Genomic DNA, 23,278 nt, shown 5'->3' with positions numbered 1-23,278 from the left:
TGACATTTGAGTCGCGTTCGTTTACGAATGAGGCGATGCCTCTAAAACAAAATGCAATTTCGTCGCATATTTTTTCGTATACGTGCTAAAATTTATTAAACAATACAGTGTCTCTCTGCTCTTTTCACAACTTAAGAACAGTTGAGCAGTATTGAACAGGAATCTGTTAACTAGTGGTGTAGTGAATGTTCTCCATAAAAGTGTTATTGTTGTGATTTCTTTTTGACATCGGTCAGCACAGTGTCCTAGATCGCTGTCACCGAGGGAGTCTCCAGAGGACTTCTTGCCCTCGATAAGTGAGTGTATTAGCATACACTGTATTCTCACATCCGTTTTGTGTTCATGTAAATGGTGTAAATGTGGGCGCGACACGTCATATTCTATGCTCTGCCTTATTTAGTATTGTCTTGGTTGAAATTATAATATGTAGGCTTGGGTATAATTTAAGAAGTTGTTAGAGGTGTTGAATTGTTAAGTTTTTGTCTTATAAGAGGTGCTCAATTTAGTAACTTCACACAGAATTTATCACAGATGTTTTATTTACCATTACATTTAACAGACGAGTAATATCACGAGCTATGCATTGTTTTAGTGCATGATCTGTAAATGTGTAAAATAAAAACGACCCGCAATATTAATCACCTTAAAAAACTTAGCACTGTTTTTCAAACCATTAAAGATTATGAATTATATAGTTATATATCCATTGAATATCTCCGACAATCCACATCACTAGCTATGTGATATGCATGACCTGTAATTGTGTAAAGAACGAACGGAACCGTTGCGGACATCCTCAACTTGTCCGATAGATTCGCACCAATGAATCCCAACAAAGCTGTGACGTGCGTTGAACTCTTTTTTAAGGAACGCTTCACACGCTCACCCTTGCAACTAAAAAGTACTATACAACTACTTATGTAGGTTGACTTTATTATTGGAGGCTATAAACGAATAATAATCTACTTGCATTCATTGGTTAACGGATGTGTAGTTTTTATAGGTAGCACTTATCATCGACGATCGCAGACCGATTGTTGCGTGACTAGTGAGGTGAGGAGGCACGAAATGATAATAATCGTGTTTCGGATAATTATCTGTGTTTAATTTAAACATGCATATATTGTTTAGAATGTCTCCTTAAATAGAGCATTTCGAAAAGAATGTTATTTTCCTCTAATTCGACATATATATATATACCATTTAGAAATTCCTCTATTGATATGTAGAATTTTAATATCAGATTGTTACATTCTGCAAGAAAATAAACATAAATTGCTGCAATTTTGCAATATGACTGAATATATATAAAAAAGTAATATCTGATGTAATTTTGTGTTTGCGAACTAATTCAAATTCTAAGTAATTTGCATATCGCTAGATAAGCACAGAGTATTCAGCGAAAGAGTTTTACGAAACAGACGTAGTGAAAGCACTAAACTGCGCGTGGCAAATGGAAACGGCTCACAGCGCTTATTTACTTGCATAAGCTAAATATTCAAACATAACATTTTATGTAGGTACTATCGCTTTCTTCTTATGCAAGACATTATATAGTGTAACATTAATAACCTGGTGACGGTCCACATGTTACTGAATATGAAGCACTTTAACTTATTTAATTTTATTATACTTATTTACTTAATGTTACAGATATTTAAAAAATATATATATAAACCTATTTTACTAATATTATAATGGAAAGTTGTACTAATAATTGGTAATTTGTTTCTTAATCGCGCATTAAAACGCGCTTAAAGCGCGAATCGCTCATTTAAAATTAAACCATTGCTTTAAAAAAAACTATACTGAAGTTAATTCTGTTTAGTAAATAGTGCTCTGTATAATAGATGGCGATAACCATAGTTTAAAAACATAGACCTAACTTACAGTCTCTTTATTTTTTTTACATTGTCTTCAATTTATAAAGTTTCATGTGTAAATAAATATATTCTGAAATACCAAATTGTAAACTAAGTTCTAGAAACGTTAAAATTTGGGTCCACGGAACAAAAATAATGTCAGTAATATTGAAAATCAAAAGAAAAATGTTTAAACGAAAATATTAAAGGCAACAATTACTTACATATTTAAAAATAAATACCAAATGAGGCTTCGTGTATTTAAAATAATTGTCGTGGTAAGGTGCAGTGTGGGAACAATCCTGTCAGGTCTCAGGTTTCGTGTTCCCTCACACGTATCTGATTGCAACCGCCACCGTTCCCAGGAAGCCTTCGGTTACATTTTAATAGCAAATCGTAATTTACTTAAATATTTATTTCTTCTTATGTACATTTCATGTACGAAAATACTATTTAGTAGTGAAATTGTGTCATCATGAAATATTGCTTTATCTACGTAAATAACGAATGAGAAGCCCTAGCTTCGGAATGTCTGCATTTATTATTAATTCCCAGATATAAATTAAATCTACATCTGGATAATATTGCATCTGTTCACATAAATAAAATATGTTATACATTTAATTTCTGTTTTATTTTTAATTACACTAAAATTTGACTTCACCTTTGGTATTTTCTTACATTTAATTAAGGAAGTTTATATACGGTAACTATGGAATGTCGGTATTGTGTAATTGTACACATCTAAAATTTATAAAATACAGTACATACATAAAACACACATATATATATACATATACTGCATATTATAAGTCTTTATTTATATCAGTAGTAGATATGAAATGATGAATTTTGTTACTGTATATACTATCAACCTATATATATTGATATCTATCTAGGTATTATATTGACAAAAATAATTGATGTACAAGTAATCGAATAAATTGAATTGATTGATACTCTAATAGTTATGATAATTTATCAGATGACAAACAACAAATGAGAAGGTAAAAAATTACTCGTATAAAATTATACTGGCCTCATTAAGTTTCTTTATTAGAATATTTATAATTCTTAACTATTAGTATATTTAGACGGTGTTACTGACTCACTATTTTTAGATTAACATCACCTTCCAACCAATAATCTGCAACAAATAAATTTGCATATTTTATATCACCATGACAGAGGTTGAATGAATTTTTAAATCGTAGCCATTTTGAATCTCTCTACCGATTTTGTCCATTAACGAATTTAACCCAGATTTTCTTGGCCCGTTTCGTGTTCGTCAATTTCAGTTTAATTACTTAAATATTTATACGTATTGTATTTATGGATGCTTCGTTATTAGGGTCTATTATCGCAAATATGCACAAAAATTACCGAAAAATACAAAACTTCATAATTTACAATAATAATTCATTCAAAAGAGCCAATGCACAAAAATATAATTCCATCTACAAGTAGATAATTCTTTTTTAAATATATCTAATAATTAATATTATATATTTTTTATAATATGTTTATAGTAGCCTAATATACTAATGAAATATTTTTGTATCACAAAATATTGATATTCACCGTAATATAATTTTACGTTCTCATGATAAAAATAAGAATTCAAATTAGTTTTTTAGTTTTTTAAAATTTTTATATTATAATTCAGTTCTCTCCTTAGTAATATTGAATTCTATTAATCGATGCATAAATAATATAACTTCGATTAAAGGTCTACCAATACGGTACTTATGAATAGATAATGATACCTGTATAAGTTAAATTGCCACCTGCGAGAATCAGGTTAAAAACCACACTCGGCTTTCGAAAGAACGGTGAAAAACAAGTTTTTGAGCAGACATATTTCCCGTGCTGGTAATTTCGTCATATCCATTCAAAGAAAATGTATAGGCATTACTGCGTGTGTAGAGAAAACTTGGTATAGCACATATCATCTCGGATACTCGATATTTTAATATCATGATAATATATTCAAGAAACGAGAATCAAATACTTCAGTCATACTCACAAATCAATGCAACCAAGGCTAGTATTATGTACCAATACTTAATTATGAATTAGTGGATTAAGTATAAAATTTAAGTTATTAAAGTGGAATGCTTACTCTTACATAAAAATATGTATGTTAAAAAGAATAGAAAGTGTTTACACTGGGAGATTTGTTAATTGGTCTGTAACATATTTGTTAATTTCATAAATTATCACTTACTGTTATGTAGATTTGTTCAAAGTTAACATTATAACTTTATTATACTTTAAAATATTGTTAAAAAAAACGTATATTTAATTATTATTCAGCAGCTTACTGAGTACGATACTACAAACACGCAGTGTGTTACTTATTTATATCCGTCCATTAATTTTATAAAAAAATGTATTTAAATAAATTTAATTTTAAATACTGTTAGTAACAGTGGACTTATCGCTAGAAGAAATCTTCTCCAGTCAATTTAATTCAGTGCCATATGGAGTGAATGAACAACGGCAGTACAGAATACGTATTAGCACTCACTTCGACACTACTGAAAGAGAGAGTTCGTAAAATGTATATACGTACAATTCACAAAAACTACAATTATGGCATTATACAATTTCGTAAAGCAGTAAGTAATATTCAATGACGAATGTATGTGTAAAACGGCAATAAAACCTACTACTACTACTACTACTTATCCTAATAAATAAAAAAAATACATTGGTTCTATGAAATATTTTATGCAAATATACAAATCGTAACCAGTGTTTACGATGAAATTTCACAAATTATTATACATTCCTATTTCCGAAGTATAAATAGAAAATATTAACATAGGTTAATTTTATATTTTAGTGTTACTTTTAAAGTATTTTTTCTCAGCATTAGTCATTCTGATGCAAATCCTATACCGGTTATTTAGTCATCCAACAGTTGATTAAATATCCGCCGACGCTACATCGATTCATTAGGTGTAACAGTATTCGTACAATGAAAGCGGATACAGCGTCTGAATCGCAGCAAGTACGAGTAAGGTCAGGCTTCGGCATCCAGTCAAACTTATCTGTACGGAGGTCGCCTGGACCACTCACGAGGACAACTGGATTGTTAGGGCTGCTAACATTGAATAAAATATGAATTCCTATTTGTAATTTTATAAAATATATATATGATTTAATCAACTTTTAAAATAACTAGTAGACTAATCTTCGTCTGCGTCAAATTTTCCTCGCTTTTACAATACAACTCTGCTCCTATTGGTCATATCTTGATGTTTATCAGCCTTCCTCGATAAATGGGCTATCGAACACTACTCAAATCGGATCAGTAGAAGCGGCGATTAACCTGAACGTCTACAGTCACAAACTTCCTCTTTATTATAGTATTATATAGTGTTGACTACTTTTGACATAAAATGAAAATGTTTAAAAATTTTGTCACTCATTTATTCGTATGGATACACAATATAAATCAATCAAATTAATTAAACTAGGATAATTATTTTCGCACGGTTAAAGCACCGGAAAACTTAATATGTACATGGAAACGTCTCTCATCTATTTATTCATACCAGCAATTGTACTGCGTTTTGAACCATGAAATATAACAATAAAATATTACAGCATAATAAATATTTTACTGGTGAACTATTTACTATAGACTAATTTGTACTTATAACTGGAGAATTCTCGTAACATCTTTTGCGTAAATGTAAATTGTAAATTATGAAACTTTTTCGCATTTCCAGAATATAAAATGTATTCAAGTTTTAATAATAAAAACTTTTAATTTATATATCATCATCAACTCTCTTTGTACAATATTAGTTTATCAATTCAAAATAATCATCAAATTCAATTTATTATTGTCATGTAGCTGGAAACCCTAATATAGGTTCATATTATCTGTCTACACTATCAGTCGATTTTCGATTGCTACACGAGAGATACCTTTCGTTCACTTCAACAATAGGAACCCTTTGTACGCCCACATTCTATCGAAAATATTATATTCCTGGTATATTGGTGACATCATAGACACATTCTTGAGCTACGAACGATCTCCCACGTGTGATTTATTACGCATTAAAGACTTTAATGTGTTGCCCACAGTTATGGTAGAAGTTAAGTAGATATCACAACTACATGTACTTGTGCCTATTTTGTACTGTTGTATATGTTTTGGCCCTGTAGTAGTTATTTTTATGTAATTTGAATAGCAAACAAGCCTCCTCAAGCTGACTCCCGCCTGATAGTAAGCAGTTAACATCGCCTATATACACGAACAGCACTACAGACGCGTTATCATGTGACCCCCGTGATATAATCATGCGTCGCCATTTTAAAGGACTAAGGTGTCATACTATCTTATCCTGTAATTTGCACCCTACAATCGGAACAGAATATACAAAAGCAAGCTCCTTGGCGATTCAAATAGGTAAGACTGAGGCACACACGCAGACTTTTCACAGTCCATCTCTGGTATGGATTCTGTGCTTTTGAACCTAATTGATTTTCAGATTAGGTATTAGGAAAAACAGCATACAGGTCGTTGATTATTGTTCTGAATTTGTTTGGCTTTTAATAAATAGGTGTGTCATTTAATATCTTGTAGTTTGGTAATTATACGTTTTATGAATCAAAAGAAATAACATTGAATAGGTATTGACTATCATACTTATCCATTACCTAAATTAATAAGGTCCCTGTAATTAATGAAATTACGTATGAACATAATGTTTTATTTATCCTAGTTCTTGCAAGTCCACTCATTTCTAGGGAATTGGAAATATAAGATGATAAGCAATGTAGAAAGAACAAAGGCTAGTAGAACTCACTTTCTTACGTTTCCAGGAAAATGTAAATTAAGTGAAACGACTAGATTGTCATAGCCATGGTTATTTTATATTATTTTTCTATGTGCCTTATAATTTTATATTTGCACTATTTGAATTTACTTCAAGAAAAAAATTGTTATTATATTCAACCATTTTAAGTAATGGTGTAGTAACTAGTAAACTTACGTAGATAGTTTGATGTAGACTATAACGTGATAGTTATTAAACATTTAATAATTGTTATTTAAGCAGAAGAAATATATGACCAGAGAATTAATGACTCCTACGACATTCATCCTTTATGACAGAGCATCTGTATCTACTTAATACAAAAAGTACAATTATCGCAAACGATCTATGACTTTCTGTTTCTGTCGTTACCTAAGTAAAACTCAAATAAGAAATCTTGTGTAATTTGGCAATTGTGAGCAGAAATTGAATAGTCAATTATTTACTAACAGGTACAATTTATTTTGCTATTTTCCTGGAATAAGCCTGTGTTACACCGGCTTCTAGGGATTTGCTTAAGTAACTTTCAGTTCATCAAGCATTTATTTCTCAATCTCACATATAATATTGATTGCAGGTGTTGTTTCTAATTAATGAATGTAATAAGATTCTTGTACCCAATTATTAATCAATTATCATACTTTTATACAAGCAATTACAATTGTAATCGAATTTGATACTTTTTAAAAAAAAGATAGATAAATTTATACTTTTACGTTAGATAGTAAGATAGTTAAGTAGCTTATGCCCACATTCTAATCACGTATTGTTATAAAAAATATCTCATTTTAAAATATTGAAAATTGGTTACTTAAAAAAGATTCGTTGGAACCTCGTGTCGATCAAATGAAACCAATGGATTATGGCACAATTTAACCACCCTTTTAAAGGGTGGTTAAATTATGCCATAATCCATTCAAGCATTGCCAATCCTAAGGAACACTAAAGATCATTGCTTCCTTTTCTATCAAGAATGTGAGAAAATTTTACGTAATATTTACCTCGTTCATTACCTACACTTTTACATTTAGACAAAACTGACACGTTGCTTATTCTCTTACAAAATTATTATCTCTCACCTGTCACTGATTTATTCTAGTCCTGACATTGTAAAAATATTTTCTATTTTCCTTTTCGCAGTCTTTCCTGTCTTTTGTATTAGAAAATGATGTAGGTACCTTCTTTTCTAATACAGACAAAAACTTGATGTGTGTCTATATTTTTTTAATAATACAAATAATTTATTTGTCTTTTAAAGACAAACATATTTGTTTAGCAAGTATCTTCACCATTTGATGGTTACAGATTCGACTTCGACTCGCACAATACAACCATTTATATTCACTTTAATGACTATTTGGAATGGTATGTATTTTTTCTACGTATGTATAATATCTATAACACGTTTATTATGGTAATCGACCCACTAATAGATATTCATTTGCATATTTATCGACATGTCACCATGAATACTTCATGTTGTGATACATAAATTACAAACCTTATCAAAGTCATTCCACCAACTAAATAGTTTGAAATTTGAGGCTACGTTTGTTAATGGAGAGTTAATAGTAATTGCCCTGTAGAAATTTATAAAATAAAAATAAATATTGAAATTTGGGTTATGTACGAAATTACAATAAATAAAATCAATCGTAATTTTAAATTACTGCTAAATATAGGTATTACATACCTACATTTTATTTTTATTATTATATCTACCTATATATTACAACAATACAATAATTTGTATATTAAAACATCATTAATTATTAAAGTAAATTATAATAAAGTGAAGTTGTTATGGAAGTTTCTGGATTCTTGCACTCACAGCTGTGATACTATAATTGTGTTCCAACTTTCACAGAACATTTGCATTAGTTTCTTTAAACTCGGACTTGTCGAATTGTTCAGTTACTTCAAATCCATTTAATATTTATGTAGGTATTTGTTTAAAATTTATTTAAAAAGCACGGCTTATAAATAAACTATGAATTAAAGATTTACTAACAAAAAATATTATAAAGCTTAAATAAATAGTTAATAAGCAAACATTTTATATATAGATCCTTTTTAAATGTAAAATATAGGTTATGTACTTAAACGTGCAAACAACTAATCAAAATGTATTACAAAACGGTCTGTAGCTATTTCATAATGTCAATAGGTACGGTACTGCGGATGTCACGAGTATTCTATTGTTTGGTCTACTTCGGACACTGCCCCGCTCCCCGTTTCCTTTGATACACCAAGGTAACTATTTCACTATAAACACTATTATGTCGGCAGCGTGTTTTGTAGCACAAGTGAACATGATAAAGTCACAAAAACCCAATTGTAAAGTGTCTGAACTGAAATAACCTAAGTCTGAGATTCCAGGGTCGCCAGACGTCTCTTTATTTATTTTCTCAGATTGAAATTTGTAAGATTGGATGGTGTGAGTTTGTACTAGTATTGTATGGCTAACTTGGCCAGATAGACATTATCCAGATACGTAAAAACGGAGCAGCGTGTACATATTTTAAATTCGAATGCCTCAGTTTTAGAGAATGTTCTGTGTACATATTTAAATCTTGTAAATTTACAGTAACCTTTTGTCAAATTTCTAACATATAAGCCAACTACGATCTCTTAAAATAAGTAATGTAAGAAAAATGTACAATTCCAAATAGATAAAAAGAAGTAACAGTCCAGATAACCTTAGTTCTCCCGTTAGACACCCTAGAGTAGAGTACTAGATATACTAAATCCCGGGTGTCACGTAGTGTCCAAATTATTGTTCATATTTAAAGGAAGGTGAGCGTCAGTTACTTTACTATTCCATTGATGCAATAGTAGATACTTAAGTATGGATTCTTATAGCCACTTTTCGTCTTGCTTTCTCCATAAACTTTGCTCAATAATTCACATTTTGAAGTAAACTTACTCTTAATAAATAATATGGTACGGACTGTAAGTACACATTAATCGTGACCATTTAAAAAAATCAATTTACTGTCTTTGTTTTATTTAATTTATAATTTCTCCTCCTTATGGTTATACGTGGAAAGGACCGCGACTTTGTATTTTTTCAGTATATCTACATCGTATTCTTTGTTGTGTTTATTTGTCTTTTAAGTCATTCTATAAAATGCCTTCAGAATTAAGCATAAAAAAAATATGGCATCACTGATAAAGGTACTGACTAACACTTGCGCTTTCAAGCGTGAGAACAACACGGTTTCCTCTAATCATAGTGTTTGTATGTCAATAGTACATCGTGTATTTATGATAATTACAGATTCACGAGCTTTATTACATATTAGATGAACAGCTCTCACTTATTGAATGCTAGATGTTTCTATTTAAAATTATATATGTATACAATAATATTTTATATATTAATAATATTATAATATATTAATATGATGATATTATAACAATTTCAGATTATATTATAACTCAATTATTTTAATTTCAAATCAATCTATTTAGATTTTTATGGAAAAAATGTTCTATAAGCTATAGGTATAAATTAAATTGCGATTTTTTTGGTCTTAGTTTCGTATTACTACAGATAACATAATATTATGCAATATTGGTACACATTCTATTAAACAAAATGTTTGATAAATCAATGAAATATTGTAACAATATACAATGTTGTGATAGGATATCATCACACTGTCTATATTTCTATATGTAACTATTGTAATTGACACTTTTACAATAGTTACATATTGAAATATAGACAGTGTTAATAATAAAATTCAATAACATATTATTGTATTTATACACCATATGTAGTAGAAGAATAATAATGTACCCATGATATTTAAATTGTTTTTGTAAATACGCACCTTGTATTATATAAATAGAAACCACCCAAACCAATATAAACACTTATGATTGCCTACACAAGGTGAGGCAGTATGCTGAACCGCTATACCACCATACCAGTTAGTAAAGATAAGGTGACGGCATCCAAAAAAAAACAGGCCAAATCCAATTAAAAAAGAAAATTACTAAGACTATACTACTCGATGCGTCCCACAATCGAAATTAACCGTTATCAATTTGGATAATAACATTATTCAGGCACTGTTAGCATACATTTTGTTTTGTAGTCTATATTAGAAATCTCACTATTACTTCTTTATGCGTTCTTCGTATGGCTACTGACAAACTAGCTGATAGCCACATCTGGTACAGTGGTAACTGGCACCTATATACATGAACAGCACTACGGATATTACGTTATTCTGTAATAAGATATCATGCGTCTTATCCTGTAATTTCTCTGCCAAATCTCATACACCCATCATAACAATCACGTACCTGACTTTTTAAAAAATGAATGTCACTGTCTGGTCTACTGCAAACGAAATAGAAGAACGACATTTTAAATAACTGTGGTTCAGCGTTACACACTTAGAATTTTGTGTAATACTATATGTAAATAGAATTTTGTATAAAAATATGCAAAAATAATCTTTATCTAATAAACTTAATTGAAGCCTTTTTGAATAGTCATTAGTTTAATTTCGTTACTACACACGGACATATATTAATATCTACATAACTAAAATAATTTGTTCTGTTTCTACGTACAGACAGGTTTCTGATGTTTTTCTGTCATCTCCTTACGCTCACTCTTGTTTCAGAGCGCTAGACTAGATAAACTGATGCGATACATCTTGCGGAATGTTTCAGACAGGACCACGGTCTTGCTTCCGTTGAAAATAAAAGAAAATCATGCTCACATTGTATTTTAGTACTCCGTGAACATTTTTTGAAATTATTTATCATTTATATAAAATCTCTATTAATGTGAGTGATTTGATTTACATTACCACAATATATTTTACATTTTTACAATATATTTTTGAATCCCTATTGCTTTGGAAATAGGTACATAATATACTTACTCATAAGTATATTATGTATCATAAATATCATGAAACATAAAAACCATTCTATTTATTAAAGCAAATTACTCAACTATCAAAATATGAATAAAAACATAACATATAATAAATACAATATTCTGGTCTCTAGGTCACCAATTATATAGAAATTAAATTTACAATTTCATTATCGATTCTATGAAAAAATAAAATTCTATTGCGATTAGTCTCACCGTAGACGATAATTAAAGCGATTGCTGAAATACCGGATGTCCGACTCGTTTCCGGTGACGGTCTATTAGTTCTGCATTTGAATGATGTTATCCCCAAAATAAAGTGCATCGATTTTTAGTTAATTTGGTTACAAATTCACTACTGTTTTAAAAACGCATGTAAGTCTGTAATAACACCTACATCAATTTTAAAACTTAATTAGAATAATAATAGATTAAAATATACCTAGTTACAATAATAGAGAAGCCCTTTTATAGCATTGTAGGAATGTAGTATTTTTGGATCCATAATTTTTATTTATCCATCATTTACTATTACTACTTCCTCTGTTCATTAGTTTCAATTACAGTAACGCTGCTGTTGTTACATCTCACTAATATAAACTGCACAATCAAAGTGCGTAACCTTAATACAGCTACGTTATATTCTGTTACCTGTGATACAGCGAGCCTCACAATATGCAGTTTTATTTAGTGGTGCGTTACATCAATTATGTATTGAGTGTTCATTATTTACACTATGTAGCGGCTAGTCGTGCGGTCCACTGGTCACGCCTATGCCCCGGTAGATATAGTTAGAACCCAGTAATTAATATACACATGATCAACTCAATAAGTCGATTAATGAAGCGATAAAATTAAGAATCCAAACTTCACAGCTAGTGCCAGTGGAAACATTATGTGAGTCAGTTACTTTAGTCGTCTTAACATATACCTAATAACTTGAGAAATTTGTCAACTGCTTGAGTAACTCTAACATTGTTGCTTACTGTGTTGCTTTCCCTCAAATTTACACTAAAATTCAGATACTGAGGAAAGATAAAGAAGTCTGCTATGATATAAAGAACATTGGTCACTTCCTCATCTTCTATTTTCTTCTCATAATAGTATAGAATTTAATTTAGTTTTTCCCTTGCCAGGTGATGCCTTTAATTGATGGCATTTATCTTAAGACTTATTGATAATGTGTATCTACTAAGCAAGTACTTAAAAATATGTTACTATTTACCCTGTAGGTACTTAAATTTTGCCTAGGCAAAGTTTAAGTTTACTTAGGAGATACACATTATCAATAAGGCTTAAGATAACTGCCATCAATTAAAAGCATCACCACATATTTAATTTAGTATAAATATACTAGAGATCGTGTATCTATAATATGATGGCAACCATCTACGGCGGTCAGAGGTATTAATTAATTGTTGTGTCCGTAACTCGATATAGGACTATTTGATACCAAATTCCAAAGTGACAGCATAATTTAGTTCGATAACGGTGTAATCGGTCGTTGTATTAAACTACTAGGCTGCGATGTCTCTAACCTGTTTTGATACAAAAAAGTTACTTTGTATGGGTACTAACAAAGCAGTAATCCGAACGACATTATTATGCTTTACTTATTTTTTGCTGGTCATAATTCATGTTCCACAAAAAAGTGATTTCAACCGTGACACTATATACTATTATTACGAGGCCCACTGAGGAGTAAACCGGGGGAGTATCGATTACAAAAAGAATCATCAGTAAACATATCGCTGAGTACAGTATTTCATTATCTGTGATAGCATCTAACATACACGCAAAAAGTAGAGTCGATTTCGAAGGCTCCTTTTTTTTAGAAACGATCGATTTTAAAAATGTATTTCAAATATAAAATAGGACAACGGAATGTAAATATATAATTATGAATCATTCGAATTATGCATTACTTTGTAATGGTTATATTAATAGAATTGAAAATTAAAAGTTCTAAACTGGACACAAGCCATTTAAATAATTACTCATTTGCATTGAAAATCAATTGAAGTGACACTCCGCTAAATGCTTGTTTAACGTATCTTATAACATGCATATTGATTACAGTAGTAATACTAAATATTATGTAATGATCATCTAAAGAAACATCTGTCAAACGGGTTTTTTAAAGCTAACAGTAAATTAAGTAAAGCATCGTTATATTTTCGTGAACCAAATTCATTGTGAATTATGGTGATAGTTCATCTTATATGACTGAACTATATATCACATATTTTATTCAGTTTGTTGCAGAACAAATAATTACTTACACGGCAGAGTACCGTTAAGTTATCGAGGCTAACTGGGTGCCTCCTAGCCATATGAAGTAACACATCTGGTCAGATGTACTTACATTCATACAGACAGGTGTGGTTGTATAAATGGACACACCTTAGCCCGCCATTTTGTCGTACCAGACATAACATAGCTAAATGTGTAAAACGATCATCCTCAGTAGGAAGTTGCGTTAGCATATATACATACTATTTATGTACGTTCTACTTTGTAGAATATTGCTTTACAAAGTGAATTTAGCGTTGCATCTTTTATATAAGACTAGCTGTGCCCACAGTTGAAATTTATAAGCTATGTGTTATTCTAATGTATAAGCTATATTACTCTAAAGTTTCAACGAAATACGTTCAGCAGTTTTCGCGTGAAAGAGTAAACATCCATCTATCAGTCCATCCATCAATACTTAGAAACTTTCGCGTTTATAATATCAGTAAGATAGTAAGATTCGGAATGTAAGGTATATAGATATATATAATAATAATAGGTATATATATACGACTGTTATCCCAGAGTAGTTATGTACGTTAGATTGACAACTGTCGACGTCGTGGTGAACGCATCACTTAATAATCCCATTTCATCGATATGTTTGAATTCAATATTACAAGTGCGAGTATGTCTCGCCGTCGTATATTAGTGTAATTTGGTATCTATGCTTCCATCACTAAAGAGTCAGTCAGAAATATATATTAAACACAAATACTAAAATTTTTATGTTGTTTTTATTCAAATTAAACACATAACTAAGTATTTCGAATTAGTCTAGCTTAACTGTTGCTTTTTTTAATCTACTTTTTTAAAGATAAAATATAGTCAGTCAGTCAGTCCTCGTCGTAGAATCTATATTAATTTATTTTCATTAATAGTAAATTTCGGTAACAGACACAAAAATTAAACATTTGATGAATCATATGTACTTTCGCATTTTTTATATTAGTCTGGAGATTCATTTTTAAGTAGCAGTCACATATTTTATTTTTAACTACCAAATTACGAGGACACGAATTTTTTTGTTATTTAATAAAACAAGACCTATTTATTCATTTAGCAGGCTTTTTAAAATATAGGTACTTTATTTGCTGCCGCATTTGTCGATTAGCATTTCACAACAGCTGGACTAGCGGTAATGGACATTTAATGAAAATTAAACACGTTTTTACGTAAACAGCGTTATCCTGTCATTATAATTGCTCTGTGTTTAATCAAATTAAAAGACAGCGAATGCATCGATTTTAGATTACGATAAACTCTTATATATTATGTGTACTTTGTTGAAAAAGTTCAGCTATTTTCGGCAAATATTTACCTATCGTCTGGCACCATTTACCTATCCTAACGGTATTTTCAGATGTCTTAACATTTTGATTTTAAACAGTTTTCTCAAAATTAGCATTTGTAGGCCTAGTTCAACAAATAAAAATAAACCAGTTGACTTTAATAGACAATTTATTCAAAAAATCCACTCGAAACGATTTATCGGACATGAAAAATGTTATTTATTAGGTATCTGCCTAATACCCACTGTATGTAAATGAAACGGCAACGCACTGCGGCATTCCATTTGTAATAGAGTTCTCAATCCTCATATTTGCTCTAAAATTTACCTTTTGAATGTAAATATCTTGACCATATGATTTTATTTAAATGCAGATCACAATGACGTGTTACATTACAAGTGATAGAAACGACCTTGGTGGTCTAGCGGTCAAGCACACCGCTTTACGTCCGATGGTCGGGTTCGATTCCTCGCACGGCACACACATTTGTTTTCATGGGTATGATTGTTTGTATCGGTCTGGGTGTTTTCTATGTATAATATGTATGTATTTACAAAAAAAAATATCTATATACTTGTATCAGTTATCTAGTACCCGTATCTAGTAACACAAGCTTTAGATAGCTTAACTTGGGACTAGATGGCGCTGTGTGAATTGTCCTGAGTTTATTATTATTAAGTGATAGAGAACAGACGAGTGAATGCTGCATATGTTTTTTACATTCCCATAAACATTTTCTACCAAGTAATAGTAATTACAATACTTATTGTTGTATGAAGTTATCACAGTAATAATGATCTTAGACATTCCATTCCAATAGCGAGACATTTTAATTACCTATTCTTTAATATCTGGTTTGGTGTTATTACATTTCAACGGTGCGCATGCGTGCTCTTATTTACATAAACGCGCAATTTTCCAACTGGTGGATGGTCATTAGGAGCGATTTGACGACGTGATTGATTACTATACATGCTTCAGCATAGCCTAGTTTACGTAATCAATTAATATTTACGTAAGAAACACTTTCATACTTACCTGGATATTACCCACATTATTATTTATAAGCAATAATAACACATATGTAAATAGCATTTTTTGCGTCTTATACACACGGTTTTACCCACATACCTACTACTCAATACAAAATTTTAATTTACAATGAAGATATAATAGGCTCTTTACTGTACCTATTCAAAATAGCTATAGTAACAATAGGAATTCATTTTAATGATTTCTAAGAGGATATGTTTGTTTAATGGTATTACTCTTTATTTGGTACTATAATAAATTATAATTCTACGAATACCTGCTTGAATAATGACTTGCACTACGAATAGTAATGTTTAGAAATGTAAATCAAGGTTTATGAACAGTACCACGCAAATATGTCTTGGCGGGTGTTGCCTAAAATTTACCACGCACAGTCGGTGTCACTTTTACATTATGTGGTTACACCACGAGAAGTTTTAATTCGTATTTCGGATTATATTTCAGCGTTATTTAATACTGCAAATATGCTGCCATGTGTCGTAAAGCGTGTAGAAGGAAGTGTTATGGCTATTTAAAATTTTGTACGTATTACTTTTCATAATTGTATGAATAACTAAAGTAAACATTTCGTGGCCTAGTGGTTTACTATCTCAATTGGTACCAGGTCGTGAGTTCTAATATAGCGGCTACCAAAAAACATTCATGTGTCAATTTATATTTTCTTCGGTATATTATATTTGACTTCGGTGAAGTGAAAACCAATATTAAAACTAAAAATTATACCGGAAGCCGACAGTGGTCTTGCCTTTGCCCACGTTGGATTCAAATATACCCAGTGAAATATGAGCATGTCAAATGCTGTGTTCACCACTACACCCATAATTGACATTGCCTCTGACTAGGTACACCAGATATTATAGTAGTCATAGTGATATTCTACTATTCATATAATTAAACATTTTTTAAGATGAAACTTATTGACTCGGAAGTGTTAGTGTACTGAATAATCATCGCGTCTCTGCATTAGTAACATGAGAATAATCACGTGCCAGCATATTCGAATGTGCTATGATAGATACATAGCTAAAACGTTTATTTGATTGTTATCATTTATGTACAATTGCAGTTTTATAACTATAAACAATACAGACGTTTGTACGATTGACGTTGGAAGAATATGTGCTTCTCTATACTTTGTTGTTAGCTGGTATATGCTAATGAGACCAAATTGAAGTGATTCTGTAAAAGAGTTACACATCTAGATGTATCTATTATTATTCATGGTACTTACAAGTTACATCAGTAAGTATATGAAGCCAAAAAGGAACTTAATTGAAACTGTAACTGCTTCGTTATAGAAACCAGCCCATAGATAAATTCCGTAGTTTTCTGCATGGGGCAATAATCTTAATACCAACGGCATTCGTAATACATATAAGTATGAAAATACTCTTTGATTCTTCTATGTAGGCTATTAGTTATGATGACTGTAGCGATCACGACAATGCTTTAGAAAAAGTGTGTACGAATTATCTTAATCTTTACATAGTATAAAGCAGTCGTAGATATTTAAAACTATATAACGAATTTTACAGTTTCAGCAATAGATAGAGTGATTATAGGGGAATGAACAGTGCGAAGCTCGGGCGGACAGTTAGTTTCTATATAAAACATCAATTACTTATTTATTTTCAATCGTTACTTAGAGGTTATCGTAATACAACCTATAGTAGTAATCCTAATTATATTAAATTGACTATAATTCATTCTTTTTTAGCCGTGAGTTTTTAGCAATAAGTGGCAAAGGAATAAGACTTCCTGAAAACTGTATTCCGTTCTTAATATCATCTTACCGAAACATAATAATAATTAACTCTAATATTAATATTTCATTAATGCATTTTAGAACTATCATCATATATATATATATATATATATATTAGTTGTGACATTATAATTTCAGAAATAATAAGAGCATTGACATTTCAGGATCCCCGTGGAAGGTCGAGGTAATGGCAGGGCCGGCGGGCGGTGGCGGTGGGGAGCCCACGAAATTAATCCCCGCCCGAGTGCCAGCCGTCTTCGAAATCTGTACCTCCCCGGGAACAGCTACGTTTAACAAAAATGAGGTATGCGTCAAATGAACACTAATTAATAAATCATATCTTCATAAATTAAAGAAAAATATTTAATTTATTTAGTACATCTTACAGATTCTTTTGGTGTAAAAGATTGATTAAATACGTAGAAGAAGATATGTGAAACCTAACATTTATTCAACTGCTAAATTCTACATATATAGCTAATAACACATATCTAGTGTTTAATACCATGCTTTGCGAATGGATCAATCGACTTTGTTTATACTGAATTCTTTATAGTAAACAATATTTTTTTATAATAATATTTACAATATATTTTTTATGCAACTGCAATGCCAAATAAACTGACGACCCCTCTGATGTTAAGTGTGAAACATCGGAAGCTGCCCATAGACATTATAAACTAACGTGAGACCCGTGATACACCTCATGCGTCGCCTTTCCGGAGGACGAAGGCTTTATGCCTCCGTACCTTGCAGTTTCGTTAGTTTATTTTTCCCTTCCCACTTCAAACCAAAACACAGTTTAGAGAGCAAGCTACTTGGCGACTAAAATAGATGTGACAGATGGAATTAATCAAACGACCTTGTCTAGAGTCTAATCGGTAAAGTATAACACACAATGTAATTTTAAATCAAACATCCCCGTATTAAAAGGTTCAGCACCGATAAAACTGAAATAAATTCAAGAGACGACTATTGGTTCAACCCTGCTACGTTGAATTCTAATATGCTCGGCAAAATGTTAAGTTCACCACAACGGCGACACTTTACAATGCTCTGATAATACCTTTGGCTATCCTGGGTTGGAATAGATTACAGTTATTATACATAACTGTAACAGCAAACAAAGTAAGATAACTGTCTTCTCTAAATTTGAACGGCATCACTTTACACCAATGCCTTTTGCATTATACCCATTACCACTCGTGCATTACGTTTACTTTTCTGAATACTACATCTATTATTGTGTCATGTCTTATATTCTAGTAGTCTGATACATCCATATTTTGTACTTTTATTATATCATTCTAAAAAAAGCGAGCTGTTTAGCACCAGAAATTAGTGATTCAGAATATCAAAAGAATTTGGTAGAAAGACATCGTTGCGTAAAATCATGTTTTATTTTTATTTGGATAATATGCATATCTGCAGGTTAGTGTCACCGTGACAGCACCGTCTCGGCGGCCTGTGACGGCTCGAGTTCTGGACGTGGCTGAACGACCTGGAGTCTACCGCATTGAGTTCACACCCGAAGAAGTCGGTACACATCTTATCGATGTAAGTAATAGCCATAAAATCATTATATTCTACTGCAGCTGGTCTGCTCTTGAGTTTTATGTAATCTTAATGATTAATGATTTAAGTAGTGATTTTAATCCAATACATTTGTATAAATTTTTTTAAACGTAAACAGGAGCAAACTTAATGATCACAACGCCATATACTATAGTTCTATGATTCCATACGAAAGATGCTATTAATAAGCTGCCAATGTAGAATTCAAGACTAAAAAATGTGAGAAACGACGCGATTCAGTGTCATTGGATCGCAATTGTTTTCAAAGTAGACCGGAAGATCGCAGATTTATTCTATATGAGAACCTTTCTTGCTAAATACTTTAAATATTAAATATGCAAGTACATTTTTATACCACACTCCGTAATGATAAGACACATAGGTCAGTGAATTTTACTACCCTATTTTTATAAGACATTCAGCAACCTGCACATTTATGTCAAAACTTTATGCTTCATAAAGGACAAAGTTTGAGTCATAAAATGACTAGCTATTTCGAAATAGAAGAATAGTACACTACATATGTATGGACATATACATGAACACAAACTATAAAATATATCTAAGAAGCATAAATTAAATATGTAGTTAACAATATTTATTTTTCTAATATATAGACAAAGATTTGTGTGATATATACATACTGATGTATTTATTATCTCAGTAGCTCCTAAATTATTCGGCATAGATAGCTATTGGATACTGACTTATATTACTTCTTCTTTCTTACATTGAGACTACTCTTCCCATTTATTGATGTTCGAGTGGCAATATTAACAAACCCTTTCTCAAATATCAGTGTCTCGTCATCCAGATGAAATAAAGAGAACGAGACACCTAAATAACTGTACTTACAACTTTAAAAAATTATAGATATGTATGTGTATTTAGTTCACTACTAAAATACTGTAAATCAAAAGCAATCGCTAAATAGCTACATATGTAATAATATATTAGTGTTTATTTATACAGACAACCGACTGTACTTGTCGACAACTTACCCCCAGACCTATTGTTATGCTAATTCAACATTCCAGCGACGCAATAACAAACGACATCCACGCTTTAGTTACCTAGTGTTGGTATTAAAATACTTGTTCTGGAATTGTTCTTCTATTTATTATCCTTACTTTTATTTTCACATTTATATTTAAAACTAACTTTAAGTTTACTACTTTATCATTACTGCCAACTGTCCTTTGTTAACTTCACTTAGGTTAAAGAAAAGATATATAACATAGATATATCTAATAACATAGCAATATAACAAAAAGTGGAACTAATTTCTTAAGTTTATCTTCGCACTCTCTAATTGATTAGATAGACTGGATCTCGTAACACATGGATAACAGAGATATAATTAAGCCTACTGATTGATGATAATGACGACTTCTGTATCGTGAGTAGATCGAGAAACTGAATAACGAATAATAGTTGATTACTTCATATTCATATTATTATTCTTCAGATATTATCCCTTTATTAGGGATCTTCTTGATTTCCATTCAGATCTGGATTCTACAATCACAACAGAACGTGTATTTATTCCATAATATAATGTGATTTCTGTCTCTCTTTTTAATGTCTATTTGCGTCTCCGTTGGCCTTTTTTTCTAAGGACACTTTTAAAAATCTGGTTTATATTTTTATATTTATCATCATATAATTATGTTATTTGAACGCATATATAAATATGGTTGAATTTGGTAATATTCTCAACTAGTACTAATTATTGTAATTAAGCCATATTAAATATGCATTTACAAAACCTAGTGTAATTATTAATGATATTTGTCTATTTATCGCAATAATACACCATTTAATATTACATACACTTATATCAATTCTAAGATTTGGTCACGACATATCCGTTACATTTGGAGAGGGTCGCTGCTGAACCAAAACGACTGGCGCGCCGCGTGCACGGTACATTGAGGACTTACAAAAATACAATATGTTACAGTCCAAAAATGCCGAAAATTAACAGCTTTACCAACTTACCACAGATATGGAAAAATATTTTTACAAATTCTTTATTAAAAAATGCAAATTACCACAGCCCATAATATCTTATATGCTGAAGTAATAAAAGGGTCGTAACATTGTATTACAAGAGAGTGGAAGGAATCCTAAATGTATAAATAAACGAAAGTAGTTAATATTTCTACATATATGGTATACTATAGAGAGGGGAGTCTCATACATATGACCAACTGTGACAAGGATGGAGGGAGGGGTCAAATGTATTTAAGGTCAAATGTGTCAAGGCTATTTAAATAAACTCAATTAAATAAAATAGCTTTAGGAATTATGTTTCTATATCTCGCTTTGATTTCGCTACTAATTATTTTCTAAATACCTAATGACTATGTATATCTTCTATAGAATGTTGCATTTCCAAATGTTGAAGGCGCGCCCTTAATTTTTTTCTTCAGTGTAACAGTACGCGCACACTTCCTTCTGAATAATGAAAATCCAGTATAAGCTCCACTCATGCTCTCACACAACATAGGTTTAAGAAAAAGATTTACCTGCGCGCATGGAAATAATACAGATAATCTTCTAACATACCTATAAAATCCTCGTGTCACAGAGTTTGTTATCGAACTTATCTGACAATTATTTATGAAATTTTTGGAGTTTGTTAAGATAGGCCTGAAAATAAGTCGGACGCAATTTTTATAGCCCTATGTGATTTTTTTTATACTACTATGGTGGCAAACAACCAAACGGTCCATCTGATGGTAAATGGTTACCGTATCCTATGGAGGCCTGATAAACCTGGGGTGTTACGTGCGCGTTGCCAACCCTTAAGAATTGATAAAAGTTGCTCTAGCCAGAAATTATTTATGTGACAAAAGTACGTTTGCGTGATTGACATAATTTTTCTGCACATAGTTATGTAAACATCTCGAACGATTTGGGTGTAGGTATATTTCAATGGGTTTCTACAGAGTTTGTAAATACAATTAGATTCTGTAGTTAGAGCTGCTGTCGGTATGTGACCAAATTTGATTTGCTGAACAATTGACATATTTTTAAGCGGTACTTTTTGTGATGATGTTTGCCGGGTCCGCTAGTCTAGTATATAGACATAAATAATAATAACATGTATTTCGACAGGTTTCAATTGCTGATGACAAAGTAGCTGTGGGTCCACTGGTAGCGAAAGTGTACGATGCCAGTCTCATCAAAGTGACAGATGTCGGTAACGCTATAGTCGGGCAGCAGTGCCAATTTAAAGGTAAAAAACCAAGTACTACTTGGTTTTGTATATAAATGATATAATAACTGAGTAACGTTAGTAACAATAGTTACTTAAGCCACGAACTCCATTATACGAATATCGCCCTAAGTCTACTCGCTCGTCGCAATTGCAATATCGCGAGTCTCGTAAAATACATAAAGAAAATCATGCTAAGAACTAGAACAATTTCCACGTCATGGGCCGCCGTCTCGTGAGTTTTATTAACATTTCCCTCAGTTACTAACCATTTCATGGTTTTTAGTCTTAACGAAATTGAAATGGATTCACATAATGTTCTATTAAACTTTCCTTCCAGTTGATGCAAGTGCGGCAGGAGAAGGACAATTGGAAATTTCTATAAACGAGGGTGAAGTTCCCAATCATGTACAGGTAACAATTTTCAATTTCAATTTTTTACTTATATTTATGCGTTATGGTTATGGTATGCATT

At 31.2% G+C, this 23,278-nt stretch overlaps 1 protein-coding gene across 1 annotated transcript in view; it reads left to right on the top strand.

Annotated features, from left to right (window-relative positions):
- LOC131844602 (filamin-A) overlaps window positions 1-23,278 on the top strand; it is a 94,375-nt gene that overhangs the window by 52,062 nt on the left and 19,035 nt on the right. The window contains exons 21-24 of the mRNA XM_059193532.1: window positions 18,170-18,309; window positions 19,437-19,562; window positions 22,704-22,824; window positions 23,144-23,217. Of these exons, the coding sequence (XP_059049515.1) occupies window positions 18,170-18,309; window positions 19,437-19,562; window positions 22,704-22,824; window positions 23,144-23,217 (461 nt within the window). The remainder of the gene's footprint in view (window positions 1-18,169; window positions 18,310-19,436; window positions 19,563-22,703; window positions 22,825-23,143; window positions 23,218-23,278) is intronic.

The sequence above is a fragment of the Achroia grisella genome, unplaced genomic scaffold (genome assembly GCF_030625045.1).
Source record: "Achroia grisella isolate CSIRO2021 unplaced genomic scaffold, CSIRO_AGI_Agris_v1 utg402, whole genome shotgun sequence".
NCBI classification, from domain to species: domain Eukaryota; kingdom Metazoa; phylum Arthropoda; class Insecta; order Lepidoptera; family Pyralidae; genus Achroia; species Achroia grisella.
The sequence above is the reverse complement of the archived record's forward strand: the minus strand, read 5'-3'. Positions and strand labels throughout refer to the sequence as shown.